Raw genomic sequence first — 11135 nt, 5'->3', positions numbered from 1 at the left:
CCTGGCACAACAAAGCAGCCGCCTTGCTCTCGGGGGGCCCAGCCCCCCCCCCCCCCCCCCCAGCCCGGGGGGGGGGGGGGGGGGGGGGGCGGTGCGGCCCCGCCCCCTCCCCCGGCCCCGCCCCCGGGCTTGCAGCCCTCTGGCAGGCTCGGCCGCGGTTTGTTTGGGGTGGGGACAGCCGGCCCCGCGGCCGGGCATGCGCAGAGCGGGGGCTGGCCGTGGTTGCCGTGGCATCGGGTCGGGCGGGGGCTGCGGGCTGCGGGCGGCGGCGGGGAGGGAGCGGAGGAGCCGAGCGGAGCGAGGCGGCCCCGGGAGAGCGGCCCGGGGCGTCAGGGGGCGCGGAGCCGGCCGGGGCGGGATGAGGGACCGGCTGCCGGACCTGACAGCGGTGAGCGGGCGGGGGTCCGGCCGGGGTGGGCCCGACGTCGCGGGGCTGGGGGGAGGGGGAGGGGAGGCCGGGACCCCCCGCCGTGCGGCTTCGCTCCCCGCCTCTTCCCTGGAGCCGGCCCGGAGGGGTCCCCCGGTGGGGGCACGCGGGGCAGCGATGACCCGTAGGGCCGGACTCTCGCACATCTGGAGCCCGCCCGGCGCTCCGTTCTGCTGGCCCCGATAAGCGAGGGGAGTGTCCCGAGGAGGGCAGCGGCGAGCGGGGCCGAGGCCACCCTGGGCGGGCTCGCGTCCGGCCGGGTCCGTTAGAGGGGCGGGGGCAAGCTCCGGGCCTGGGCTCCCCGGGGAATGCAGCGGGGCTGCACCCTTGCGTCATCCCGGTCCCCTGCCATTGCGCCCCGTCTGCTCTGTAGGGCCCCTGTGGAGCCGGTGGTCACTTAGATGACCCTTCTCGTGGAGGGAGTGCCCCTCTGCCCCCCTTCCCTCTGTGAGGCCCCTATGGACCTGGCCACTTAGATGTTCTCCCCATCCCCTACTGGAGAGTGAGCGCCTCTCTGCCCTTTTCTTTCTGAGAAGACTTTCCATCTGCTTTGTAGGGCCCCTGTGGACCTAGTCACTTAGGTGGTGCCCCCCTCTATTGGAGAGTGCGCCCCTCTGCCCCGCTTCCCTCTGCCCACCCCTTCCCCCTGAGGCAACTCTCCATCTACTCTGAAGGTCTTGTATGAATATGGTGATTTACGGGTTGTCTCCTTCACATTAGACTGTCAACTCCTTGAGAGCAGGGGCTCTTTTTGCCTATTTTGGGGGGAAAGGTATGTGTCCACAGTGCCTGACGCATAGTAGGTGCTTAATAATTGCTTGTTAACTGACTGGAATCAGATGACAAGGATTGAAAGTCATATGCTTACTACCAGTGTGATCTAGGCTTCCAGGGCCTCAGTTTCCTCATCTGTAAAATGGAAGTGTTAGATGACCTGGGAGATCTCTTAATAGTTCTATATAGATCTGTGGACCTGTGTGTAATTAAAGCTGTCCAAAAGTAAATTGTACTGCCTTGTGACATGATGGGTTCTGTTTCACTGTAGGTCTTCAGGTAAAGGCTGAGGATCACTTTTGGGGGATGCTGAATAGGGAGGGGGTTCATGGTCAGGTGGGGGGTGGACAAGTTGGCTCTGATATTTTTCTAGTCAGACATAATCTGATTTTAGTTATAGAATAGGGTGGGAGCAGTACCCTTAAATCCTATAGGTGACTGTCTTTAGATGTGTTCCACTTTTAAAACCTAAATTTAAACCCTAGATTTGAAATCAAAGGACCTGGATTCCTGCCTGTGACCTTGGGCATGTCACTTCTTTATGAACCTTAGTTTCCTCCCTCATCAGGTGAGAGGGTTGGACTAGATTATCCCTAAGGCTTCTTCCAAGCTTTAACTCTATTAATTTATAGTTTATTTGGATTCACAGTATGTAGCTTGGTATTTTGTGAATCTCTAGACAGGTTTGGGATATGAATTAATTGCACCTCAGTGTCTGGATTACAGGGCCTCTGAACCCTCGTAAATTCCCTTGACAGACCACAAGAAAAATGTACCAGGGTCTTTGCTCTCAGGCTAGCAGTGCAGTAGGAGAAACAAGACGGATAGGTACAGGGAAGAGGTCAAATGCGTGTCAGAGGTAGTAGCAGCACAAAGGAGTCCACAGAAGGGAGCACAGAAGAGCCAGGGCTTGAGCTCGCCCTTTTTACCTGGCCTATATGCACTTAAGCACAGATGGACTTCACTGTTGAAAATCACTTTGCCCTTGTTGTAAATTGTTCGGTCAAAGTATCAGAATGTGATGATATACATTATATATATGCCTGCTTCTTGAGAGCTGACTCTTGAGTATTTATTCATTATCCTCCTATAGCAATCAGTGTAGTATTCTGTATATACATAGTAGGAATTCAATAAATGATATTGACTACAGGCTTTTTTTTTGGTGATAGAAAAGTAGTAAGTTGAAAATAGGAATAATTTTATGAAAAAATGTATTAAAATGATAGTTTCTTGAAGTCATTGAGAAAATACTTGGTGGTCACATTACATAAATTATACTTAACATTAATAGAGCATTTCTATTTTTAAAGGACTTTCCAAGTATTAACCGGTTTTTCTTTAAAAATAAGTTTTACTTTTATTTTTCAAAGTTATGTTTATTTTTTCCAATTAACAAGCATTTATTTTTTTCTCCCTTCCATCTTACCCCTACTGGGGAAAAAAAACAACCAGAAACCACTGTAACAAATTGCATAGGCAAGCAAAACAGAGTTCCTCATTAGCCATGTCCAAGACTGTGTTATTTTGCATATTGAGGCAGTCCTCTCTTTGTCTTTAACCTCATTCCCCTGTAGTTATGGTTGACCACAGCACCCATCACAGTTCTTAAGTCTTTTAAAATTGTTTGTTTTTTTCAGTGTTAAAAGGGTAAGAATTTTTGCCCTGATTCTGCTCACTTTATTCTGCATCAATTCACAAAAGTCTTCCTATGATTCTCTGAAACTGCCCTTTTCATTATCCTTCCTTTTTTTTTTTTGCCCGTTGCTATTACAGAGAATATTAGTAGATACATAAACTCACATTAGTGGAATGGAGGGAGAATTTCTTAAATGATTTGTTTCTAGGAGAGTGTAGGGCAATCATATGTAAGAATTATCTACATCCCATAGGAGACACTAGGAATATTTCCTTTGCTAGACTGAGGAAGCCTCGATGAGGATGCCTCTTCCTTTTTTCCCTTTCTCAATTATAAACTATCTTGACTTTCTCATAGCCAATTAATATTTATGAAATGTTGTTTGTGAAATATCCTTACTAGCCATGGTGAACTGTTACCAGTTGGGTTTCATTAATTTATGATATAGAAGGCATTTTTCGTTGACACTGAAAACGTTATTTATGGCTATTGTAGCAAAAAATAGTCACCTTCATCATTGTAGGGAATAAAGGAAAATAAGTCATAATAGAATGAAAAGTAACTTTAAATCGATCTGTCCTCATATCTTTTTTGCTTTTAAATACTTTCCCTGGGTATTATTTTGAATGTTTACAGATGGATATAGGCATAGACATATGCAGACCTATACACATACATATGAACATCTCTAGGCTTATAGATAAACTCAGAATGTGCTAATGCTGCATATATCCTTTTGGATGTGAGGGAGGAAGACTTTTCAGTCCCCCTGAAGAATGTCTGGTGTTTTTCCTTAGGTAAAATTTAAGGGCAAATTTAGGACATTAAATATGTCTTTAGGAACAGCTAGGTAGGGAAGTGGATAGAGTGCTGGGCCTGGAGTCAGGAGGTCCACCTTCATTGCCTCATAGTGGTCTAGAGGTAGTAATTGGATCCCTAAGGTATATAAGAGGAGTACCAGCTTTAGAAGGTCCTACCACACCAAAAAGGCTTTTGAGAACAGACCTGTCAATGGTTTGTTTGTCTTTCACCCACAGAACAGTGTAGGTAGATTTGGTGAAGCTGAATAGCAGATTGGTTTCAGTGGGGCCACAGCATCTCTTGAAAAACTTGGCACACCATAGAGGGGATGTGTTACAGTGGTGGTGGAAAGCATTTATACTGATGAAATCAAAGCTCCTTTAAATATTGACTAATTGGAGTTAGTTGCCCTTAAGGGATGTAATGGTTATTTGGGTACATGACTGATGTCTCTGGTATGGATGGTTCTAGGAGAAACATTGTTGGAGGCACCTATTGAATTGTTGGGACCACAGTCGATGAATGACAAAGAGGAGACAATAATACTATAAGAACTTGGATGAGATTTCATTGGTTTGTGCAATTCCCAAGCTTTGTTTTACATATATTTACATATGCATATGTACACATTTAACTTATGATATAGAATATATATAGAATATATCTATCTTAAACAGAGAAACTTTAAAAAAAAGTCTCAAATTTTCTTTTCTAAATCCTTGGATCCAGGCATTTAGAATTAAGATGAAGACTCTAGGAAAAATAGTGAAATAAATATTTGTGAGGATGTGAATCTTAAGCTTTTCATTCTAGAAGATAATAGTTGCCAATGTTTTTGCTTTTCTTGCTTTAAAAGATGAAGTCTTGCTGATCATACTCAGTAAGTGCATGGTGTTCACTATTCCATTAAGCCCGAGGAAATGATGAAATAGTTATTTTGCATTTGTAGGATGAAATTCAGGTCTGTGGATTGCTAAATGTGCCAGGCTAATGTAAATACAATTCAAAATAAGGGGAAAAGTGCCCCATGATCTTTAAAAGTCTAGGCTTCAGATGAAGTTAAACAGTACATTAAGATTTAGAAATGTTTGGAAAAGTTGTTTTTTTTTTAATAGATTTTTTTTTCTTAATGTGTTATAGAAACGATTTTACTTGAAACGAATAAGCTTTAAAGGATTGTTTCAGATTTCCTTCAAGGTTACAGTATTCTGGCTGCTAATTCTACTTTGGCACTATTTTGTTTACCATCAAATGAGGGAATCCCAAAGGGGTCTCTACTGGAGTTTCACCTGTCTTGTTGACTGTAATACAGGTACCCTTAGCATGCACAAACATGTCCTGGGTTGTTTGTCTTCCATTATTTCATCCTTCCTTTAAAAAGGAATACCCACAACTTAATTTCTGGGAAATAAATTTCCACTTGGTAATCCTGTTGTTTTAAAACCTCGTGTTCTGTGAGATATGGGTATTTAGAGAACTAAAAAATTAAAAGATTTTATGCATTTAAAAAATACGTAAGTATATAACAGCAGTTTGGGAATACCTATGTCAAAGAATGTTCTTTTTTTTAAAATTATCTTTTATTTATTTATTTTTAGTTTTCTGCATTCAATTCTACAAGATTTTGAGTTACAAATTTCTCCCCATCTTTTCCCTACTTCCACCCCAAGATATCGAGCCTACTGAATACCCCTTCCTCCAGTCTGCTCTGTTTTATATCCTCCGCCATCCTCCCCCCAACTTTATAGTAGGGCAGAATGGATTTCTATACCTATATTCTATATTCAGTGACTATATAACTTATTTCCCAGTTGCATATAAAAAAACAATTTTTTTAGCATTTGTTTTTAAAACTTTGATTTCCAGATTCTTTCCCTTTTTCCCTCCTCACCCACCCCCACTGGGAAGACAAGCAATTCAGTATAGGTTGCATATGTGTAGTTAGGCAAAACGTTTACATAGTAGTTATATTGTGAATGATTAACTGTATTTTCCTCCATCCTATCCTACCCCCCACTTATTCTATTTTCTACTTTGACCCTCTTCCTTTTCAGAAATGTTTGCTTCTAACTACTCTCTCCCCCAATCTGCTATCCCTTCTGTCATCCCCCCTCTTATCCCCTTATCCCCTACTTTCCTGTAGGGTAAGATAACCAGTTGAGTGTGTATGTTATTCCCTCCTTAAGCCAAATTTAGTGAGAGTAAGGTTGACCCATTCCCTTTCATCTTCCTGCTCTTCCCCTTCATTGTAATAGTTTTCTCTTGACTTTTTTATATGAGATAATTTACTCTATTCTATCTCTCCCTTTCTCCTCCCATTATATTCCTCTTTCACCTCTTAATTTTATTTTTTAGATATTATACTTTGTTATTCAATTGATCCTGTGCCCTCTATGTATACATGTACGCATGTATACACACACTCACATATGTATTCATACACACATACACCCTCCTATATGTATACATATATATTCCCTTCAACTATCCTCATACTGAGAAAAGTCTCTTGAGTTACAGTTATCATTTTTCCATGTAGGAATGTAAATAGTTCAACTTTAAAAAGTTCCTTATGATTTCTTTTTCCTGTTTACCTTCTCATGCTTCTCTTGATTCTTGTATTTGAAAGTCAGATTTTCTGTTCAGCTCTGGTTTTTTCAGCAAGAATACTCGAAAGTTCTCTTATTTCATTGACTGACCATATTTTCCCCTGAAGCATTATACTCAGTTTTGCTGGGTAGGTGATTCTAGATTTTAATCCTAGCTCCTTTGACCTCCAGAATATTGTATTCTAATCCCTTCAGTCCCTTAATGCAGAAGCTGCTAGATCTTATGTTATCCTGATTGTGTTTCCACAATACTCAAATTGTTTCTTCCTGACAGCTTGTAATATTTTCTCCTTGACCTGGGAACTCTGGAATTTGTCTATAATATTCCTAGGAGTTTTCTTTTTGTGATCTTTTTCAAGAGGTGATGGGTGAATTCTTCCAATTTCTTTTTTGTCCTCTGGTTCTAGAATATCAGAGCAGTTTTCCTTGAGAATTTCTTAAAGGATGATTCCTAGGCTTGTTTTGTTGATCATGGCTTTCAGGTAATCCAGTAATTTTTAAATTATCTCTCCTGGATCTATTTTCCAGGTCAGTGGTTTTTCCAATGAGATATTTCATGTTGCCTTCTCTTTTCATTTGTTTGTGTCTGTTTTATAGTATCTTGATTTCTCATAAAATCATTAGCTTCCATTTGCTCCAATCTAATTTTGAAGGAATTATTCTCTTCAGTGTGTTTTTGAAATTCCTTTTCCATCTGGTCAGTTTGGCTTTTTAAGGCATTCTTCTCCTCATTGGCTTTTTGGACGTCTTTTGTCACTTGAGTTAGTCTATTTTTTAAGGTGTTATTTTCTTTGGTATTTTTTGGGTCTTCTTTAGCAGGCTATTGACTTGCTTTTCATGATTTTCTTGCATCATTCTCATTTCTCTTCCTAATTTTTCCTCTACTTCTCTTACTTGATTTTCAAAATCCTTCTTGAGCTCCTCCATGGCCTGTAACCAACCCATATTTTTCTTGGAAGCTTTAGATGCAGGAGTTTTGATTTCTTCTGGTTCTATGTTTTGATCCTTTTTGTCCCTAAAAAAGGATTCTATGGTCTGATTGTTCTTCCTCTACTTGCTCATCTTGCCAGCCAATTACTTGACTTTTGAGCTCTTTGCCACAGTAGAACTCTGCTTCCAGAGTGGAGAGAGCTAAGTCCCAAATTGCTGGGGTTTTTGCAGTTGTCAGAGGCCTGGGGAGGGCGCCCTCTCTACAACCACCACAAGCTCTGGCACACTGGCCACACACCCCAGGACCACCATCCAAGACAGCGACCCAGATCCAAGCAGATCAAAGCAAGATCGATTACTCTCTGAATGGTTTCTTGGTCCCCCTGGATCTGCAGTAACTTCAGAGGTGGCCACATGGCAGCAGCTGCAGCTGCCACCACCCCCCTCCACCACCTCTCGCCCCAGTGGCAGGGGCCAGACTGTGCTCTTCTCCACCCAGTTCCAACAGAGTTCCCTACTGACTTTTTACTTTATCTTTGGCATTTATGGGTTGTTAAGTCTGGAAACTGCCACAGCAGCTGGTGATTCACTCTCCTGAAATCTGCTCTGGCTGGTCTGTGCCACTGGTCAGGACCATCCTGGGTCTGGACCGACTGTGCTCAGCTCCCAGTGTGGTGCTATAGACCCTTCCTGTCGGCCTGCCAGGCTGCCTTCCGCAGATTTGTTTCTCTCTGTCACTTTGTGGGTTCTGTAGCTCTAAAATTTGTTTAGTTATATTTTACAGGTATTAGAGGTAGTTGGAGCTGGAGCTCAGCCAAGTTCTTGCTTTTACTTTGCTGTCTTGGTTCAACCCTCCCCCCAACCTCCTGGGGAATGTTCTAAAATCAATAAAATCTTTTAAGTTTTTACAGTATTTTTATAGTTCTTTAAAAAAAACTATAATGTTTGCATGTCCAATACTTATATGGATCTTTGTCACTTAAAGGACTTTTTAGCATCAAAGATCACAGCCCGTTCCTTAAAGGTCACTACTGGGGGTTTACTGTATGAATGTTCTTCTTTACTTTGTCCTGATGTCCTGGTAGTACTGGGGTCCAGTGGAGCCTGATAGACCTCCATCTCTCCCCCCTTGCTCTTACAACATGATTGGCCAGCCTTTCTTATTCTTATGCAATCCTTATTTTATCCTTAGGCAGTGGATCTTTGATGCCCTATTCTTTGGTATTTCTCTTCTGGTTATATGTGGCAGCCTGCTCACCCCCACTATGTACTTCTCCATTACTCTCTGTGTATAATACTTGTTTTTAATTCTTGGGAGACTTAGGGGTTGTTTTATACATCATACTCATAAAATTTTCCAAAGAATTTAATGAAAGGAAAAAGAGAAAGCATTGGAAAAATGTATTTAGATTTGCGATTTAATAATAGACAACAAAATAACCCTTGACTAATTGGGAAGCAGGGACTCCTTTTTTCTCTCTAATTTTGATAAATTAATATATATATGTATCTTGGCAGCAATATGATTTAATGAAAAAAAAACCAACCCCACTAGAATTAGGATTTTGAATCGTGGCTCAGCTTTTAGCTCTATGACTAAAGGCAAGTCTCTGCCCCCCCCCCCCAATTCTAGTGTCTTCCCTTTGTCAGTTATTTCAATTTTATCTTGTGTATAGCTTGTTTGTGGGCAGCTGAGTGACAGAGTGGATAGAGTACTGAGCCTGGAGGCAGATAGATTCCTCTTCCTGTGTTCAGATCTGACCTTTAAACACCAGCTATGTGACCCTGGGCAAGTCACTTCACCCTGTTTGCCTCAGTTTTCTCATCTGTAAAATGAACTGAAGAAGGAAATGGAAAACCGGTCCAGCATCTCTGCCAAGAAAGCCCCAGATGGATCATGAACAACTGAATAACCGCAGCTTGATTGTATGTATTTGTTAGCTTGTTGATTTGTTATCTCTTTTGGGCTCGGGGCTTCTTCAGGGCAGGCACTGTCTTTTTTGTCTTTTTTTTTGTATTCCCAGCATTTAGTGCAATGTTTGACAGTAGTAGGTACTTTGTTATTGTTCATGACCTTTTGGACCATACAGTCCATGGGGTTTTTCTTGGTAAAGATATTGGACTAGTTTGCCATTTCCTTCTGTAATGGATTAAGACTAACAGAGTTAAGGGACTTGCCCAGGGTCACACAGCACGTAAGTGTCTGAGGCCACATTTTAACTCGGGTCTTCTTGACTCCAGGTCCAGCACTGTATCCACTGAACCATCTAGCCTTCCCAAACCCTTATTTAGTGCTTACTATGTGCTAGGAACTCTGCCAAATGATTTATGATCCTCACATCAACCTTGGGAGGTAGGTGCCATCCCCATTTTATAGATGAGGAAAAGTGGTTAAGTGGTTATGTGACTAGGGTCACATAGCCAGTAACCATCTGTGGGTAAATTTAGATTTAGGTCCTTTTGACTCCGAGTCCAGGGCTCTTTCCACTGTGCCACAGAGCTGGAATTGACTGTGTCCTCATTTACTTGTGTTAAGCACTGGGGATATAAATACAAAAAATCTAGACCAGGGCATCTCCAAACTGTCTGTTTTTATAGGGCCCGTGAACTAGGGTTGTTAACTATGAAGAATAGTTTTTATATTTTTAAAAATAACAAAACTTTATTTAAAAATGTGAAAACTATTCTTAGGTTGCCCAGGCCTTTCTTTGCTGACCTTTGATGTAGGTCAGCCTTCAAAGAACTTTCATTCTGTTGGGGAAGACAACACATGCAAGGGAACAGTAGCCAGGAAATGGAATTATGGTATGGGAAGTCACAGGTCATAAATACAGGAAGCTGGGCAATAGTGCAGTCTGTTAACATAAGCTTTCATGAGAAAATGGTAGTGGTGATTTGATTACAGTTCTCAGAGAGAGAGAAAGAGAGACGGATAGTTCCAGTGGGGAGAAGGAGAATATTTGTGCCCTGGAGGACTGGTGTGGATGGTAGATCTACAGAAAGGTCTGAGGGCTGGGAGGGAATGGTTACAGTGAAGAAGAGAAGGCATGACCCCAGGGACCAAACTGGGGCAGGCACAGTCTGTGGCATTCCAGTTTGGAGGCTAGCAGCAGTCAGGGACATCTGTGTTAAGGTGGAAGTATCCCCTAGGTTACTGTTAGCTATGTCATCAACTCTCACAGGCTTAGTGGCTCTTTGCAGGTGATGCTTAAAGGGATCTGAGTCAGCTAGGTGGTGCTTACTGCCTCAGACACTTGTTAATCTGTGACCCTGGATAAGTCAAGTAAGCTCTTCACTCAGTTTCCTCATCCGTAAAATGGGGATAATAATAGCACCTACCACAGAGGGTTGTTGTGAAGATCAAATGAAATAACATATGTAAAGCACTTTGCAAACCTTGATACACAATATAAGCAGTTATTATTGTTACTATTATTATTCTCTATATATCCAGTCCTGGTATCTCTCTTGAGCTCCACTCCCTTATCACTAAAGTGTTTTTTTAGAGGGTTTGGGTTTGATGTGAATAGAATGGAATGGAAAAGTATTAGTTAAGCAGATATTGTTCCAGTGTGTTCTGGGCTATAGGTAGCAGTAAGCCTTCTAGACATTTTCTGCTCCCAAAGACCTCAAGTAGGGGAGACTGGAGACATGGAGGCTGGAGGGTTCAGCAGATGGCCCGACTTCCTCTTCCACACATTCCTGTTTCTACTGCAATGATTACTCTCCTAGACAGCCACATTCAGAACTTCTGAGTTGCTCCTCAGCCCTCCGTCTTCCTCACCCCATATAGCCATTCAGGTGCCACGTTTTGTTGGTTCTGCCTCGACAGTGTCCCTCACATTGGTCTCTTTCCCTCCCTTGGTCACCCCCCCAGATTCAGTCCCTTATTTGCCTCTCAGAGCCTGTACACCTGTGGTCAGCTGGTAGCTGATCTTCCTGCCTAAGCCACTTC

General features: G+C 42.6%; 1 protein-coding gene across 2 annotated transcripts in view; it reads left to right on the top strand.

Moving 5' to 3' along the window:
• The first annotated feature begins 250 nt into the window (after nt 1-250).
• LOC138166865 (syntaxin-2-like) overlaps nt 251-11135 on the top strand; it is a 51783-nt gene continuing 40898 nt past the window's right edge. Inside the window, exon 1 of one of the 2 annotated variants that reach the window (XM_069095729.1) lies at nt 251-388. In XM_069095729.1, coding sequence (XP_068951830.1) covers nt 359-388 — 30 coding nt within the window. In that variant the 5' untranslated portion in view covers nt 251-358. The remainder of the gene's footprint in view (nt 389-11135) is intronic. The other variant, XM_069096478.1, reaches the window with a different exon arrangement.

This window comes from Petaurus breviceps, unplaced genomic scaffold, assembly GCF_028583685.1.
Source record: "Petaurus breviceps papuanus isolate PSGF00001 unplaced genomic scaffold, PetGlider_PUasm1.0 100, whole genome shotgun sequence".
In the NCBI taxonomy this organism is placed as follows: domain Eukaryota; kingdom Metazoa; phylum Chordata; class Mammalia; order Diprotodontia; family Petauridae; genus Petaurus; species Petaurus breviceps.
This window is presented reverse-complemented; position numbering and strand designations above follow the sequence as displayed.